Consider the following 19,776-nt stretch of genomic DNA (forward strand, 5'->3'; position numbering starts at 1 on the left):
GTGGTTTGCCTCTGTGGCAAATAGATCTACTTCTAGACCTGGTACTCTTTGGCAAAACCCTCTCCGAAGGATTCTTGGTCCAGTGACCATTCTGATTCCAGAGGGACCGACCGAGACAGGGCGTCTGCCACTACATTGTGGACTCCTGCCAGGTGAGTAGCCGACAGATGCCAGGTGTTCTTGGCTGCTAGAGAAAAGATGCTATCATCACGTGGTTCACATGACTTGACTTTGAACCACCTCTGTTTTATACAGTGTACTACTACTGCACTGTCGAGGACCAACCTGATATGAGTCTTCTTTGGAGGACGGAGCTTTTTTAAAGTCAGAAACACTGCCATAGCTTCCAGAATGTTGATGTGAAGTGTTGGAAGTGAGGTGACCAAGTTCCCTGAACCTTCTCGTGCTGTGAATAACCATCCCCAACCTGTCAGCGATGCGTCCGTATGCACCACTAGGGACGGGGGAAGAAACTGCAACGGTAACTCCTTGGCTAGGTTGGCGGCCTTTGTCCATGGGCGCAGGCGTTTTCTGAGAATCAGAGGTATCCGGGCGAACTTGTCCCGACACTTGGCATTTGCCTTCGAACGCCAAACTCGATTGATGTCCTTGAGCTTGGCTTTCAACAGAACGTCCGTGACTGAGGCAAACTGGAGCGAGCCTAGGATCCTCTCCTGATTCCTTCTCGAAGTCTCTTTGCACTTTAAGAATTGTCTTGTTGCCTTGGCAATCTCCTTTCTCTTTCCTGCTGGAATGGAAAGAGTGTGAGAATCCAAGTCCCAATGAATCCCTAGCCACTGGAACTTGGGACTCCGGAGTCCAACCGGGACTTGGTCCTGTTGATCTTGAACCCTAAATATTCCAGGAAAGACATGACCTTGTCCGTGGCTTTCATACATTTACCTTTGTCCATCTCCCAGATTAGCCAATCGTCTAGGTACGCCACCCACCAATATCCCTACCCGGGACCTTAGCTCCTGCACCACTGCCTCCGCCAGTTTCGTGAAAACCCTTGGTGCTATATTTAGCCCGAAGGGCATTACTTTGAAGGGAGTAGGCTTCTTTCCCTAGTTTGAAGCCGAGGAAGGAATGGTCGGAAGTGCCGAGCTATCGGGACATGATAGTAGGCGTCTGTAAGATCTATAGAGTGGTGACGGCCCACGGGGAAGTAAGGTCCCCCGCACCTGAGAGATGGTCAGCATTTTGAACTTGTCGCAACGATGTACAAGTTTAGACGGGACAAGTCTAAGATCACCCTTCTTTTTGTCGGTCCCTTTCTTTGGGACGCTGAATAGACGACCCTGAAATTTCAAGTTTTTCGTCCTGGAGATTGCTCCCTTCTGGAGAAGGTCCTTGGAGTAATCCATCAATTCCTGCGTTGGTTCCTGATAGAAGGTGATGGGTGGAGGAGGACCTTTGATCCAACTCCAGCCTAGGCCTCTGGATACTATGCTTTTTGCCCAACTGCTGAACCCCCAACGATGACGAAAGAGTACAGCCTGCCTCCTACCTGAGAAACTTCATGAGATGATGAAGGCCGGGATCCTCTGCCTGACCTTGCACCTCTAGCTCGCCCTTGGGCTCTGGCTCCTCTGCGCTGGCGAAAGGATCCTCTAGCCCTGCCACCCCTAGCAACTCTGGTAAAGTGGTGAAATGCCGACTCTCATAGACCGGGTAAAAAGCGGGCGGACACTGAATACTGTGAGGAGACCTGTTGGTTAGACGGCGGCGAAAGGAAGACAAATTGATGCTGTTGCTGAGGCTGAGCCTTAGAAGTCGAAGGCTGGGATACCTGTTGAATTGGAACAGCTTGTAGCACAGGATGCTGTTGACTTGGGGACTTCGGAAAAAGAGTTGAAACTTCCTTTGCCTCTTCCTAGCCCCTAAAACTGGAGGAAGAAGACTCTGATTTCCTTTTGAAAGGGATTCCCCAACGCAACCTGATGCTTTGGTTAAGACGTGATGCCTCGCTCTGAACCTCGGTTACTGCTGAAGCTGGGAAGAGATCTGCACCCCAGATTGAGGAAGCTAGAAGCTTGTTGGGTTCGTGCCTGATCGTAGCCTCAGATAGAACATGCTTCCTGCAATTTCTCCTAATATTGCAAAGTCGTACAAGTCACATTGCATGCTTAAAAGTAACGACTTCGCAATGACCTTAAACAGCAGCTCCTGAGCGTACTCCCGAGCCGCCGTCTCTGTCATCACTAGGGAGTTAAGAGACCTTGCGAGACGTGTCTTAGCGTCAAATTCGGCTTGGATCAATGCGTCTGACAGCCTAGGAAGGCATTCACTAAACAAGGTGATTGCACAATCTGGCTTCAGCTTGCCTACCGAGAACGTAGCTGGCAAATCCTCCCACAAATCCTCCCTACCTGGGAGTAGTAAAGATGTGGGATCTGTCTCCCTAAGCTGGGGCATGGGCTCTTCCCGAGTCACTGCTATAAAGAAAAGAAAGGGTATATATATTCATATGTTAACGTCCCGGGGACTGTGTAAGGAAAAAAAAACCACCCGGAGTTGTATACCCGGAGCTGTATGACCCGGAGAGGGGGGTACACGAAGTAACCCGGGACAGCCACATGAACTCGCAAGTTCCGTGGCAAAAAGGAAATAAAAATAAAGATAAAAATAATGATAATAATAAAAACTAAAATAACAAATATAATATCTCCGCCTACGGAAGAGTAACTTCCGTAAACATAACCCTCAATGACTCGGGAGAGGCCGGAATCTAAACCCAGCCTTATGCGGAGAGGGATGTTTTAGGCGGGTGGATGTAAGCTCCGGGAGTGAAAGAAGCAGAGCGCAACAATCCACGGAAGCCGAGGCTGAAACGCAGTGCGACTAACAACTCCGGAGGCGGTCGGCTAAGAAGCGACACTCCCCAGCCCAAGGTCCTGGGAGACCCACTACACCTCACCCCCTCCGCTGGTGGGACCGGCGTCAGCGACAAACAACGAGAGCGGGCACCCAACTACGGGGAGTCCACGAGAGGGGGAGGGAGGGAGGCTGAAGGGGGACGATTACGTAACCAGCGAAAAACGCAGGCAAAGCCTATGAAGGCTAGCTGCCGACCGAAGACAACCCAAATATACATAGACAAAATAAATCAATTACTTAAAGCTAAGGGAAAACATGCTTTAACAGGGGTAATGAAAATAAGGGGCGAAAAATATAAAACGCAATGGAGGCCACTCGATGAGAGTGGGCGCAACAAGGAAAAATTACTTGCTTACCGACAAAACGAAAACAAACGGTAACTGACGAAAAGAAAAAGGGGGAATTCTTGAATGGAAAATACCAAACTAAAATAAAAGGGGGACGGGGGGAACGGTAGATAAACATCGAAGCACGAAACAAAGAAACGTGCACGAACGCCGACCCCCTTGAAAAAACAGGAAATCATGAAAATAATAAACGTAGATCAAACAAGATCGACAAAGCAACTGCCACCCAAGACATAAATAAAATATATACTGAAAATATATATACTGAAATATTATAAGTTACGAGTATATAAATATATAGGTACTGAAAGAAAGAAGCCCTGCTCGAAATTGGTACAAAACAACAAAGGGAAACCCGACTAATGGCGGCCCTCGCTACCGCTCGCTACGGGAGGAGACGCCTAACAACAATCCTAAATAAAGCAAAACGAAAGGCAAAATCACTCCCTAAATACAGAAAAAGGGCGAACCAGTACTTAACTTGGGTGAAGAGGCAGATTGACGATCCATAACGAAAAAGAATAAAGAAACCAATAAAAAGAACAGATAGCTATAAACAAGCGTATAACGCTGGGAGGCTATCGATAAGAATGACGCCGCAGTCCCCTTCAACAGGGTAGCTGGGTGTGACCTATAGGTCGGCTCCCCGTTTTCAGGGTCTTTTGATGAGGAAAAGGCTAATTGGAGGGGTTGCTGTGGTAGTGTTTAACATCGCCCCAGTTCTATACCGACACCTTTTATTTAGGTGAGCGAGGTCAGAGACTTCTGACATGTCATTTAGCAGTTCTCTGGTATCATAGCAATATTTTACTAGAAATAGTGCTAAAGAGGACACATTTCACGGAGCGACACGGCTGAGCCCAGAAATGATATTGTTATGATACAATAAAGTTTTATACATACTTACCTGGCAGATATATACATAGCTATTACTCCGTCGTCCCGACAGAATTGCGAATTTCGCTGGCAACACGTGGCAGGTAGGTCAGGTGATCTACCCCCCGCCGCTTGGGTGGCGGGAATAGCAACCATACCCGTTTTCTAATTCATATTTTTTTCTTCCAGCTGTCTCCTGAGGGAGGCTGGGTGGGCCATTTAATTGTATATATCTGCCAGGTAAGTATGTATAAAACTTTATTGTATCATAACAATATCATTTTTATACATTCAACTTACCTGTCAGATATATACATAGCTGATTCACACCATTGGTGGAGGGTAAAAGACAGCTATTACTGAATAGACAGGTAAACAACATACGTTGTAGGTAATAAACAAATAAAACCTTGGTTCCTATGTGTTTAGATGAAGGGTCGACTTCCTAGCTATTGCTAGTAGTCTGTTTCGTCTCAAGAGCCTCAGCGAGGATGTGACTATGCTAAGAGTTCTTGTAGATCTGTCAATGGGGTCTTATCCACTTACTTGACAGAATCTAGTGGTCATTTGTCAATGGGGTCTTATCCACTTACATGACAATACACCAATGCCTATTGGCATAATTTAAGGAGCACAACACCGATCCCGATCACCTGATCCTCAACACGAGGTTTGTGCTTATTTGAAAAGAGCTATCCCCCAAAACTCATTTCAATAACCCCAGAAAATAATACACTTATGTTAAAATAAAAATTTTTTAATTCACTAGTTAAGGATCAGTGTCGGCTCCCCTATCCCAGCAAAACGCATCGTGGACACGTATAACAAAGAGAAGGATCTCTCCATAGCCCACTTGATCCCTCCTTCGTGCAAAGAGAAAGGCAACACAGAGTTGCATCTCCCGTTTTTTTTTTATTTAAAACAGCTAATATCTCTCACGACATATTGTTATGGAAAGAACAAGAATTGTTAAAAGCTCGCACTTCAAGCGCTTTAATTCTTAGCTGTTTGAAGGAATCATCAAGTTACTCAAGAAGTGCTATAGAGATTCCACTGTTCCAAAGAAGACCAGGGCTTTCTTTGAAATAGATCTCTTCTGGATGAAGACCAGAGCCTGGCTTGCGCCTGGCTGGCGCCTCACTCGCGCCTGGCTGGCGCTTCGCTTGCCTGGCGCCTCGCGCCTGCCTGGCGCCTCGCGCCTGCCTGGCGCCTCGCGCCTGCCTGGCGCTTCGCTTGCCTGGCGCCTCGCGCCTGCCTGGCGTCTCGCGCCTGGCTGGCGCCTCACTCGCGCCTCGCACCTGGCTGGCGCCTCGCGCCTGGCTGGTTCCTCGCGCCTGGCGCCTGGCTGACTTCTCCCCACTTGCTGGAGATTCGAGCTTGTTAAGAGTCTCGATGAAAACTGGCGATGTCCACCTCGGACACTTTATTTGCCTGATTTATTCGCCTCTAGCGCATCTGCGCCAGATTGGAGGCCTACTCCTTCTCCTCATCAGACAATGACAGTGTTTATTTGGACTGTCTTGCTCTGGCGTCTTTACGCCTGTTTGGCATTTGGCGCCTGATTGGTGCTACATTGTCCGAAAGTCTGAACATCCACAATCGTTTATCAGGAGAATGGAAAAGGGTGGAAGAAATTCTTTCACTTTGAGCTTATGGCCTCTGCAACAAGGGGAGGTAATTTTAGTCAGCTACATCCAGTAGACGATAGGAAATCTAATAGTCCGAGAGACCAGTCTTCCTCCGAGGAGGATAATACTTGATACTTCCGTTGCTAACGAGCACTCTTCCTACATGTTGATGAGTTCTCTCGTTGCAAAATCTTCCCTATCCTTGCACAAAGGCAGGGAAAGAGCCTGGAAGTCTAAGGAGACTCTGAGCTGAAATTGGGAGGATTCCTGATTTCTAGCTCTTTAAATATATCTCTTCAAACTTTCTGGGAAGTAGTTTTTAGCCCTCATCGTATTCCAAAGACTCTGTCAGCAAACGTTTAAACCTTATCTTCTTTTGTAGATGACAACGTAAATACATTGCCTGGACAACGAATCCTTTATCTGAAAGCGTTGATCCAGGAATAAAAGGTTTTAGTTCTTTTGCCAAACATACCATGCTGGCAGGAACCCATTGCCGAGTCTTTCTAGAATTTGATTCCAGATTCCAAGCCCAAAATTTCACTCGTCCTTTTGGTCGTTTAGTACGAAGAGAAACATTGATGAGGAGCAGTTCCATCTTGTTAGAACACGGAATCTGAGGCCCAAATAGGATCCCATTGTAATTATAAGATCTCCTAGTCTTGTCGTATAGAGGTATTGTATAAGATCCCGAAGATCTTAATGCTCTGCTATCTCCAATTCCCTTTATAGAGACAGAGTATAGCCTTTTACTGCGTTCTTTGATAGCAGATATATACAAAGGTGATTCTTCCCTTTGAAAGGGAAGAAAAAACCGCTATGTGGTTCACAGAGGTATCGGAAGAGGACAGTTTCCTCATTCCCTCTAGCACGATCTGCAGTAATTATATATCTTATCCATGACTACTGTCATTTACCTTGAAACATCCTCTCATTCATGTCCACTTTTGGTAAGTCTGCCCGCAGACAGACTTAGAGTGGAGAGGTTGTTAAGGTCCATTTAAAATAGATGCTGAAAGAATATTCAGACTGTCTTGGAAAGACTTCCAAAACCTGCTGTGAGAAGAACGTGACTCTGAGAATCCAACCTCTCTAGTCTAAAATGAGGCATAACGTATTATCCTCTCTTTCTTTGACACCCTTTGTCTTACATTCTGTAAAGAGTTTATATTTTAGGGGAAAAAGACTAAATTTTATTCCCATTTCTATAACATAAAGATGGCGTATATTGCTACCTCTCTCTTATATTCTTTCTTCCTGTCCTCATGCCTGGGCAACGAGAGAATGGAAAATTCTATCATCGTTATTCTGCAAAACAACAAATTATTATTATCCTATTCTCCTAATAATTGATCCAGGATCGAGGAGAATCATTCAAGATTCCTATCCTAGGACATCAGGCCATAATGTACGGTTCAGATACTTGAAAGAGCCTCTCACCCAATACTGAGAGCTCCTACGAGTCTTTTCCAGTACCAAAACATTACAAGGTCTACCTTGTTATATGTTTACATAGGAGTAGGATAATATAACATCCTGTTAATAACAATGAAAGAGGAGAAAGAGGAGCTGCATGGTTCAAGGGACTAGCCGAAACGTGCAATAAAAAAGGGGTTGCCAAGGTCTTTCTAAAACCTGCACCCAGATTAACTTATGAGTCCGATATATTTTCTATCACTTGTCTCATAAGGTTGAGGAAAGCGAGAGACCTCTAAAGATATCGGTTCTCTTCACCATGTAAAGGTCTATAAAGCAGAAGAACCCACTTATCCTGACACGTACTACGTTCGCCTGTGCGATATCTAGAATAAATGTCAGTAGAGGGTTGATCTGGCAAAGAAAGTTTCTCCCAAAAACAACTCCTCTTGCCAGGAAAGAAGTCGCTCACGCGACCACTATATTACCTGACATGAGAAGTCTGTTCTTGTTAGAGACTTCTGCAATTTCAGTTAATTCTGACAAGGGCCACGGCCGCCTGTGCGACAACTTGTGTCCCTATCAGGAAAAAACTGATCTTGTGTCAGTTCTCAAAGAGGAAACTCTTGGAAAGTCTATCTCCAAATACTGAGAAATTGGAGATCCTGATGTCTTGCGCCTGGTTGGCGCCTCGCGTCTGGCTGGCGCTTCGCACCTGGCTGGGGCTCACGCCTGGCTGACGCCTCCCGCCTGGCTGGCGCCTCCCGCCTGGCTGGCGCCTCCCGCCTGGCTGGCGCCTCCCGCCTGGCTGGCGCCTCCCGCCTGGCTGGTGCTTTGCGCCTGGTTGGCGCTTCGCGCCTGGCTGGTGCCTATCGCCTGGTTAAAGCCTGGCTGGAGCCTTTATGGCCCATTACTTGCAACCGTGGTCAGGAAATCTTGATATCAAAATAAGAAGAGGTGCTGTAAGAATCCTATAATTCTACAGTACTTCCATAGTTGGATGTTTCTTCTCAATTTTCCTCTAATTCGAGTATATCGGAAGGGGAATTATTCTTTCCTCGGTTAATTCTTCCGTATCCCCCCCCCCCCCCCCCCTTTTTTCCTGAACGAGAAGGACTACTCCAGTGCGAGGGACTGAGTAACTTCCCAGCTCTATGTAGGAAAGCATAATTTGCTCTAAGGTATATCTATTAACTAATTATTTTCTAGTTAGAGCCAGGCGTCTGGCTGGCGCTTATGATTCCTTATGGCATGGTTTGAGGAAAAGGAAGCAGTCTACAGGAAGACTGTTCGTCTTCTACCTTGCTAAGAGATCTATGAAGAAGACTTCTCGCAGGTTCTCACAACTCTTTGCAATAAATGTTAGACATACTTTAACAGTTATTATCGTCTATCGAGGTTCTCACGGACTCGCAAATTCTTGCATTGCTTTTATTTAATAACTCGCTCAAACGAGAAATATTTTGGATGGTGCTCTTGGCTTATTGCACCAAGCTGGCGCTTCTGGCGCAATTTGCGCCAGGCTGGCGCCTCCTACTAATTATCTTTATGTTATGTGCCAGAACATCTGTGTCTTTATGGTACCCGACATCCTTTCATATGTTAATTCCGTTCTTATTATGAAAACTTTATATACATAGTATAATCCATTCAGGGAAACCATTTCCCACTAAAAGAATGTTTCCCATCCGACTCATACAACTTCTGCGCAATATCCGAATCTAAATACGGTTGTGTCCTTTCTCGAAAGACTTAACCATACCGTAGTCTTGAAGTGAATCTCTATTACATCTGTCTTCTCACTAAGTATGTATTCTCATAAGCCATGCTTTCGTAAGTATGAGTGCATTAAATAATATAATGTTCTGCTGCATTAGAATCCTTTAATCATGTTACCTACGGTAAACAGCATTGAAAGGTTGTAATATCCTTCTTATTGAAAGCTTCCTAACAAAAGGCAGACAATATTTTATTTATGATAGCTTCAGTATTCCCTCAATCCGAGGCTAAGACCACGATTGTAGGGAAGAGATACGGTTAGTTATCCCATTCCGCAGGAGAGAGAGCTGTAAGCGACCGCTCACGACTGAGAACAAGATGATACTGCGCTGGTCTCAAAGCGAAAGCAGTCTTCGAAAGCCGTCTGGCCTTCCCTTTCTAGAGTTGCCAGTTACTCCATGAAATAAAGGAATCTTATAAAATTATTATCGAACTTCAGGAAGTTTTTATATAAGCATAATTAAGCGAACGAGACTTCGACAAGTCTAGAAACTAAATAGGTGTCTTCTAAACAATCCTTTTAAACATATTCCTTCCTAGGAAAGTCCTAGTAGGGTACTGGTAATTCATGGAAACCTCTTCTAACACAAAGAAAAATATTCTATCCTACTCTCAATCCACCAATAAAGATATGCTTCTCCGATCACTTCTCAAAGACACGATAGCATCATATAACTCATACTCTAGCGTAATAGAATCCTCTATAATACTGTTACATTAAGGTAAACCATATTTAATTTAGGGGAAATTTTTGTAAGGATTTCACTTGACCATTATAGCATAAATTTCGGTATGTGTATATGCCTTGCCATACCTTAGTCCTAAGGCGATTTGTCCTAAGCATGGTAGGAGCTAGAAGCTTAAAAGTCATACATATATGCTTTATCACTCAACGAGATCCATATAATTCATTCGATTGACAAATAATCTAAATCGTTCTCATCAGAATAGATCTATATCTAAAAATGCACCGATGGGGAATTTTATGTTGAAATAACAATTTCATACCCCCATGGGATAGCGCTCTCGTCTAGTTGCAAAAAAAAATATTGGAACAATGACTTTATTACAAATGTTATCGAACGATCTCTAATATTAGAAGGCGCTAAATCGTCGCCTGATTCCGAAAGGTGGATCGATTAATGTCATTCTCATTTTGAATAATTCTACCAGAAGGCATTATACGAGGATCTTCGCCAATTTCATTCATCCGAAGTTCTTCTATCCATCGAGGAACAGTAGGCATAAAAAGGGAGAAACACTGTTTTAGGATGCCTTTCCAATGGCTATCCCTGGCAGTCTGGGACGCTCTACAGAACCTGACGAGGGGATGCCTGACCGGTGGGGATTCTCTGAAACCTCCTTACGGTTTTCGACATTCCTTCTCCTCTGGGCTTGTGAGTTTGGAAGAGGTCTAGACCTGAGAGCGAGACAGAGCCGATCAGACGCACCCTCCATTGTAATGGGGGAACACTATATTCACTTCTTACATTCTAAGAGTTCGCATTTGAACTATATCCAAAGTCTACAATTTGCAAATATGATATTGTAGATTCTGCGGAGTAAGAAGGTGATGAGGATGCAACAACTACTAGTACTGTTACTACTATAATTGCTCGTTAACACAAGAGCTAATAAAGCTTCTAAAGGATAGTTACTTTTCTGACTTCCCCAACTAGGAAGAAAGATATACATTTCCTCAATCAAACTCTAACACTTATTTGTATTAATGAATAAATATAAGTAATTCCCTTTCATGAAAGTATAAGTAATTCACTTTCGTGAAAGTGGATGAGTGTCTACCGAAAACTTCGGTAGTTACACGTCACTAATCTTCGAAATTTTCGAAGTTAATTTTATCAAAAAATTCTAAAAGTTAACAAAAGCGTATGCCGAACCAAAGATCCATTACTTCCCTGTAAAAGTTAGCCCAGACGATCGATGGCGATGAAACACGAAAATCCATCAGGAGGAATTGCAAACGTTGTTTACATTCCAAGCGACGGAAAAAAATATGAATTAGAAAACGGGTATGGTTCCTATTCCCGCCACCCAACGGCGGGGGGGTAGATCACCTGACCTACCTGCCGTGTGTGCTGCGAAATTCGAATTTCTGTCGGGACGACGGAGTAATAGCTATGTATATATCTGACAGGTAAGTTGAATGTATAAAACAGAAGTGTAGTCACATTGGGCATTGTGAAAATATGTCTATATTGTAAAAATTGACTGAATATCCCTACTTCCTTTCACAAGTAACAACACTCAAAGAACAACCAAATATAAAGTTCTGTACAATAAACAGTCATCTGAATTACCTTTTGATGAGCATCAGACAGAGAATGGTCCAAAACACATTTCTCATTTGACATTTCCTTCTGACACACCTGAAAATAAAGTTTGCATTACTTATTTTGCATAGTAATCATCCACTACAAGTAATTTTAATCATGTGAAAATGATAATTTTATGATAAAATAAAGTTTTATATATAGTTACTAAGCAATTACATAGATATGTACAGGCTTTTTACCACGGCAGTCTAAAAATTCAAATTTCACAGTGGCGCTACCATCATTTGCATAGGTGACAAAGCTTCACCCACATTCAGGACTGATATGTACAACTCAGTAGAGAACTTCAATTTGTTTGGGCTCTGATGTTCATCTGAAGGAAGGAAGGGCTCCGATTATGTAACTGCTTGGTAAATAGTATATATAAAACTATTTTATCATAAAAATATTTTTGTATAAGTGATGCACCAAGCTACGAGGGTTGTCTGTAAAACAAGGTTCCCAAAGATTTTTCATGATGAAAAACATGTTTATTGGCATTGAATAATACATTTTTGGAATAATACTCTTTTCCCTATTTTTCGACATAATTGCCATTGAGATCAATGCACTTTTGCATCCGATGTACCATCTTCTTTATGCCTGAATCATAGAACTCTCCTGCTACACCGTGAAGGTAGCTTAAAACTCTTCTTTCAGCTCCTCTCTGGTTCTGAAATGCGTCCCACCCAGCACAAACCTTGGCATACCCTAAATGGTCTGTCAAAATTTTGTCAATGCAGGTCTTGCTGACATCAGGGATCATCTCACAGAGCTCCCGAACCATCACCCTTCGATCTTTCAGCATTGTTTCTTACACTTTCACAATCCTTTTGTCCAAAATCTATGGCCGTCCAGAACACTGTTCTTCATGGACGTCTGTACGTCTATCTTTGAATTCTCTGCACCATTTGAACACGTGTTGTACGCTCATAAACTTTTCTCTGTAGACTTAACACAGTTGGGAATGAATGTCCACCGGCGCAGTGTTCTTTGCACACACAAAACGAATCACAGAGCGTAATTCACACCTGGCGGGAGAAGCGAGTGGGAGCTCCATCTCTAACGGCTCCCAGAGCTCCATCTCTAACGTCTCCCAAGCCTCTTACGACTGAGCATCGCAGACAGCTCGCCGGGGGGTGGGGGAGACTAGGAGAGAGGGAACCAAGCAACACACCAGTGTCGCCGGATCCCACATAACAGCGTTCCTCACGACTGCAGCTCATTGGGAACCTTATTTTACGGACAACCCTCGTATTACACAGCGATTCCACACTGAAAGGAGGTGGGATACATGGATATACGTATTCTACTCCAAAACATTGTAAAGGTTGCAAGCATTGGTACAATGCTTGTTGTTTCTTACCTGGTAAAAGAGCTACTGCAGGTGGGTACTGCCTCTGCTTGGCCAAGAGTCGCCCATACTTCAGTGGGTATTTCTGGGCTCGACCTGTGTTCGCCGGTGAAAAGGATCCTGCTGCTCTAGTATAAATAGGTTCTAAATATACCAGAGAAAAAAGCTAGCATGGTATGCTGAGGTTACTACCCTCGCGGGAGCACCCTAAGGGCATCGGGTATAAAGTACAAGGCGAGTGGAAGCCACTATTCACAGGTCTTCTGCCAATTAGAGGTTTCCTCTCCAAAATCCCTCTCATGGGGAGAGCCGTCGCAGCGGCTACAACCTCCCCCCTCGCTACTGCTACTACTACCACCCGACCCAAGCGCCATCTTCAATCCTGTTCTAGAAATGGTGAACGAAAGACGCGTTTTTTCTTGCTCTCGGTAAATCATGCATTTAAGTGGTTATTTCGAGATGGCTTCTTCGGAAATGACTCCTGCACCAAAGTTGAGTACCCCAATTTCCGTTTTTCGTAATTTATAAGGTTGTGGGACTTCCCAAATTAGCCTTCGGCCCCGTAGAAAGTGTTGCAGGGAAGTCGGCGTCCCGGCCATTTTGTGAGCATGAGCAAGAACGTGTGGGAATTAGGTACGCATGTTTTAGCCAAAATAGGAATAAATCAGAGATATTATTGCATTAAATGTACCTAATTCATGTGTTCACCTGTTATCATTAGAAATTGAGTCGTAGAAGTACCGAATGCGCTCATGACATACCCTGGGGTACGTATGGGGGCTAGACAGAGGGCGTTCTAAGTATTTTAACCCCCCCCCCCCAGCTCATGAGCATGTTCGAGCTAATCTCAACATAATATTAGATTATCATGTTTGATAGGCTATGAGCAGTCTATTATTTAGTAGGAGAGAGAGAGAGAGTTAGAAACTCTTTCTCTCTTCCCAACATAATTTTGCATGAATTATTCTTTACAAAATAAATAGATGCAAATATTTCTATTCATTAATTCACTGAAAAGGTGGAAGAGTTGCCACCCATCATTTCAGCCCAAGTAGATTAATAAGGTAGGCTAACTGTCCTTAACCGTTAACCTTATGCCTCTTCCCCTGACAGAGTTAAAACTCTTCAGGGGGGATATCAATGATAAGAGAGCCCCCTCTCTCTTTCATTTTGCGGGATCTATCCTCCTGGCCAGTCTGAATCGAATAAATTAGAATTTGGTAGGTTTAGTTGAGGGCTACTGTCCGCATAACGATATCCTAGAGGAGATTTAGCCTAACATTCCGAGTCGCTAACGATCTCAGTTAGTCAGCTAGATCCATATCGGTTATTTCCCAAAATATATATAAAAACCCCTTGCAACTCTTCCATAGTGCCTCGTTATCATGTATGTATATACTATATTCATTATTGTCATTATGCAATACTGTATCACTGTATCGTAAAGGTCTGGTTAACATTCGTCTTGGCCTAGCCTCCTTCGGTTTAACCTTTAGTAGTAGGCTATGCCTCTCGTTCGAGGGCCACCCCAACCGGTTGCTATACCAATCACGGTGGGCCATAGGCCCAGTCACACTACCACCCCTACAGTGGTAGCCCACACAACCGCTAATAGGTGGCCACCTCTGATCGGGCAGGTAGCCAGGCGATCACGACCGACCACCCCCCTCCCATATCAACCCCCATCCCCCACCCCCCTACCCACTACTAGGCTCGGACCAGCCGAACCGTTGTAACTCGTGGTACTAGTACTCTTAGTGAGGAACGGCCGCTTGAGTTTCACATAAGTGGAAGGAGGGGGACAAGTGTGTGTGTGTGGGGGGGGGGGGGGGGGGGGGGATGGGTACTAAAGTTCCAAGCTTATAGTCCCCCGGCACCGCCGTATGACGGACATAGCTTCGGGTAGTGCATATGTTGCTCCGCCACTCTGTTGTCTCTTTCTCCAGCCCCTCTACCCATGGAATTGGGGCAGGAGCCTTGCTCCCACCCCCTCAGTAGAGGTAGGCAACGCCAGATATGAATTATCTTCCCCTGATCCGCCACCTCGGTCCGTTCCACAGCCAGTGGCTAGGACAAGGAGAAATGAGACTTCAAGTGAGCTAAGCCTTGAGGGACCGTACAGTGAACAGCTCCGGACCCTTGCAATGCCGACGGAGAGTGACTCACCCTCACATCCGCCACTGGAGTCTTGCATTAAACCTACCATAGCTCAGTTCTCAATCTTTGGAGATCAAGTAGGCGCCTACGTTTATCATAGCCTTCCGGTCCAGCCACCCATACAGAGTTCAGGTCTGTCCTCCTCATCCTAGTACGGCAGATATCGGATCTCAAGTATTAGACCTACATTGAACCCAGGAGCGGGATCGAGAGCAGGCGGTTAGATATTAACCCTTAAACGCCGACTGGACGTATTTTACGTCGACATTTTTTGTCTCTCAGGTGCCGACTGGACGTATTTTACGTCGACATGCAAAAGTTTTTTTAAAAATTCGCGGAAAAATACTTATAGGCCTACCAACCGAAAACTCTTGAATCACGCGCCTTGGGGGATGCTGGGAGTTCACGGATCAAGGTGTTGTTTTGTTTACAATCGTTACGCAGGCGCGCAGGCGCGCAAGCGCGAATTTCTTTCTTGCTGCACTAAAAAGTATCTGTGACACATCTCGGAAATTATTTCGTCACTTTGACATAATTTTTGTACCATTTTAAATTAGCCGTTACATGGAGTATTATATATGAAAATGTGCACATTTTTATGTAGAATACAACAAAAAAATACTTATGATTGTAGCTTTTATCAATTTTGAGATATTTTCATATAAATAACGATGTGCCAAAATTTCAACCTTCGGTCAATTTTGACTACTGAAATGGTCGAAAAACGCAATTGTAAGCTAAAACTCTTATATTTTAGTAATATTCAATCATTTACCTTAATTTTGCAACAAATTGGAAGTCTCTAGCACAATATTTTGATTTATGGTGAATTTATGAAAAAGCTTTTTCCTTACGTCCGCGCGGTAACTCTTCCGAAAAAAATCATACATGCGATTGTGGTAATGTTTGCACCATTTTAAAATTAGCCGTTACATGGAGTATTATATATGAAAATGTGCGCATTTTTATTTAGAATACAAAAAAAAATATTTATGATTGTAGCTTTTATCAGTTTTGAGATATTTTCATATAAATAACGATAAGTGCCAAAATTTCAACCTTCAGTCAATTTTGACTCTACCGAAATGGTCGAAAAACGCAATTGTAAGCTAAAACGCTTATATTCTAGTAATATTCAAGCATTTACCTTCATTTTGCAACAAATTGGAAGTCTCTAGCACAATATTTTGATTTATGGGGAATTTATGAAAAAAATAACATTCTCTTTACGTCCTCGCGGTAACTCTCTGAAAAAATCATACTGCGATTGTGGTAATGTTTGCCACCAGTTTAAATTAGCCGTTACATAAAGTTTTTATATATGAAAATTGCACTTTCATGTAAAATACAACACAAAATAATTGAAGGTTGTAGCTTTTCTCATTTTTGAAATATTTGCATATAAATCACGATAAATAGAAAAAAAACCACGTTCGGTCAACTTTGACTCTACCGAAATGGTCGAAAAACGCAATTGTAAGCTAAAATTCTTACAGTCTAGTAATATTCAGTCTTTTATCTTCATATTGAAACAAATTCGAAGTCTCTAGCACAATATTTAGATTTATGGTGAATTTAAAAAAAAAAAACTTTCCTTCCCTCTGCGCGCGGATTCTCCGCCACAAATCTCTGAAATGCGTACGTCCCATTCTCGGAATATTTGCTCCATTTCATATTAGGCATTTCGTAGAGTTTTATATATGAAAATGTGCGCAAATTCATGTAGAATAAAACTAAAAATAATTGAAGGTTGTAGCTTTTCTTATTTTTGAAATAATTGCATATAAAAAAAATATATAAAAAAATTTGACATTCGTCAACTTTAACTCGTCAGATGTGGTCGAAAACTGCAATTGTAAGCTAATACTCTTACAGTATAGTAATATTCTAATATTCGATCATTTGTCTTGATTTTGAAAGAAATAGGAAGTCTCTAGGACAATATTTAGATTTATGGTGAATTTTTGAAAAAAATATTTGTTTACGTCCGCGCGTTACAAATTCATGCATTATTTTGTGATAATATTTTCTCTGTGTTGCTTTTATTGTTTTACAATGTGTTATATACCAAAATGATTGCAATTTAGTGTACATTACAACGAAAAAAAATTAACTTGTTACCTTTAACCGTTTTGTGCACAGCGCAATTTTAATACAATTATATATGAAATTTCGTTTTTGCGCTATCATAAATCGCATTATTTATATATGATAATGATAATTTTTTTCATTTCTGATGATTGCATACTAAACTTCAGCCAATGACAAAAAAAAGGAACCAAAAATGAACTCTTAATCTTGAAAACTACGCGCGCTGTGATTTTTTGAAAAAAATATTTTTTCCGCTTCCGCGCTCACTCCGAAACACCTCCGGCACACGGGAGACAATTTTTATTTTACCGCTTCGGCATTTAAGGGTTAATTAAAGTTAGTCAGTGAATTGAATATATTAATGAGTAAGACTTGAACTTTATCTAGTTTAAGTTGCATACCCTCGCCGGAGTAGCTCTGGCCGTCCTTGAGGCTGATACTCATTAATAATTACTATTACAGAAGGTGCGCTGCCAGTTGACGGGGTGCTCCACCTCCCTCGGCGAGACCGTTGGGCACGAGGTGTGCCACTCCCACGCTAACTGCTCCGTCCCCTTCATAGGCGAGGAGGGGCAGCTTCCTTACATGGTCTGGCAGCCAGAGGCTTGCACCATCTGTTATGAGATGGTGATGCTTCTCATGAATGCGCAGGTAAGCGTAAGCATCTTAATCCCCCCCCCTTTTTTCATGATGAAAATTTGTGATAAACGATGTAATAAAATTGTTTAACAAACTGGTTTCCTATGTCAGGAAGGTTAATTCCCATTCCTCCCCGACAGACGGCTGAGGAGGCCCGCCAGAACGCGGGACAGACCTGAGGCGCTGGGTCTCCAGGTACGGAAGGAACGCGCCATCAGGTCACCCCTACATCTTAGATGCCAGCCTGGGAGCCCTTTTGTTCAAGGGATCCCCCTCTGCATCAGTCCAGCCACGTCTGGCGGCTCCAATTATCAACGCCATCCGGGAGGAGACGGCACCCCTGCCGGATGACCAAGAGGATTTGATGGCGGATGTGGCTGCCATCCACATTCATAAAGAACCTATGACCCTTGGAGAGCAGGTAAGTGGTGAGGTAAGTGAGGCACGTAGTCTCCTTAGCCCAACTCCTTCTTCCTCTTCTTTCTGGGGCTTCTCCAAGTCCATCCCTACTTGGGACAGCTCACGGTCGGCTCGTCCCAAGGAAAAGTCAGTGAGACCGAAATCCCTGCCCAAGGGATCAAAGCCGACTCCGTCAGCGGCGACTGAGTCATCTCCGGCCCCAAGGCTGTCGACATCTTATGACAAGTCGCCTGCTGCCAAGGGTTCTATCCCTTCAAAGGGATGAAGATCAAAGTCCGCCAGGATCGAGTCCTGTTGCCCTGCACCGACAAGGTGGTGGAGTTAACTCTCCAACCCATAGCGGAGGATAAACATCTCCCAGCTTTAAAAGAGACAGAGGCTACCTCCCTTCTCTTCCCTGCGAGTAGGGAATTTTGGAACGAAGCCCCGGCCACGTTTACGGCAGGTAAACTGGACGCGGACTGTGCCTCCACCTTATTCTCCGAGAAGCTGCCTAAACTTCCGGAGAACCTAATCAAGACAGAGTTTGAGGCTAGGTCGAGAATAGCAAGGTCTATCAACTCCGTCACCTCGGCGGAGTTGGTAGCCACGACCTACCGGGACGAACAAGTATTCCAGGTCTTGACGAAAAGTCTATTACACACTTTCCAATCAGACCTATACGAATTTGGAATAGCAAGACGAACTTGCAGGAAATACGTCCTGGCGGAGGCTTCCATCAGACATGAACCTAACAGATTGATAAAGGCGTCAATCTGGGGAGAGTACCTGTTCCCTCAGGTAGAGGTAGAAAATGTCTTGCAGGAAGCCTCTAGAGCCAACCAGAGCCTCCAGGTCCGGTGGGGACTTCCCTTCAAACGGAAGTTTGAAGCACCCGGACATCAAGCTAGGGCAAAGAAGAGGCCGAGGAGGTACAATCCCTATAAGCCCTCTCGACCTCAGACAATTGTTCAGTCGGTCCCAATATCACAAGTTGGGAAGCCCTCAACATCGAAGGCTCAGCCACAGCAGCAGTTTGTTCTGCTACAGACTCTGCCGGCCCAGCAACCCTCAACCTCCACCGCCATCATGACCTCCACAGCCTTTAACCCCGCCTATGAAGCTAGGGAATCATTTTGTAGCTACAATAGGCATGCGGGTAGCAGTAGAGCCAGAGGCAGCTCCCGGCTACGGAGCGGCTCAAGGGGTAGAGGTTTCTGAGGAGGAAGAGGGTACAAACCTGCAGCCAACCAGTGAGAGACCGCAGGTAGGAGGGAGATTATATCTCTTTCGAGACCATTGGACCTTCAGTCCATGGGTGCACAGTATAATCTCTAAGGGCCTGAGATGGAAATGGAAGAAAGGGCCCCCACCACCAATAAACTTCTTCCAGATCCCAACAGCAGACCTGGTAGAATATACCAAAGATCTCCGACAAAAGAAGGCCATAAAGAAAAATAAGGAGACTAAAATTTCAAGGACATCTGTTTACTGTTTCAAAGAAGGACTCAGACAAAAGAAGAGTGACTCTGAACTTGTCAAGGATCAATTCATACAAACTTTGCGACAAGTTCCGTATGCTGACAGTCTCGCAGGTGCGGACCTTACTTCCCCGTGGGGCCGTCACCACCTCTACAGACGCTTACTATCATGTTCAGATAGCAAGGAACTTCTCTCCGTACCTAGCCTTCAGGCTAGGGAACAAAGCTTACTCATTCACTCATGCCGTTCGGGCTCAACATTGCGCCCAGGATATTCACCAAGTTAAGAGAGACGATAGTCAAAGAACTAAGAACCAAGGGGATAATGTTGGTAGCCTACCTGGATGACTGGCTCATTTGGGCAGCTAGCGTCGAGGAAAGCCGCAGGTCGACAGC

The 19,776-nt window shown here is 44.1% G+C and overlaps 1 protein-coding gene across 1 annotated transcript in view; it reads right to left on the reverse strand.

Moving 5' to 3' along the window:
* LOC135202788 (uncharacterized) overlaps positions 1-19,776 on the reverse strand; it is an 80,639-nt gene that overhangs the window by 36,865 nt on the left and 23,998 nt on the right. Inside the window, exon 3 of the mRNA XM_064232247.1 lies at positions 11,245-11,313. Coding sequence (XP_064088317.1) covers positions 11,245-11,313 — 69 coding nt within the window. The remainder of the gene's footprint in view (positions 1-11,244; positions 11,314-19,776) is intronic.

Source organism: Macrobrachium nipponense, chromosome 33, assembly GCF_015104395.2.
Source record: "Macrobrachium nipponense isolate FS-2020 chromosome 33, ASM1510439v2, whole genome shotgun sequence".
NCBI lineage: Eukaryota > Metazoa > Arthropoda > Malacostraca > Decapoda > Palaemonidae > Macrobrachium > Macrobrachium nipponense.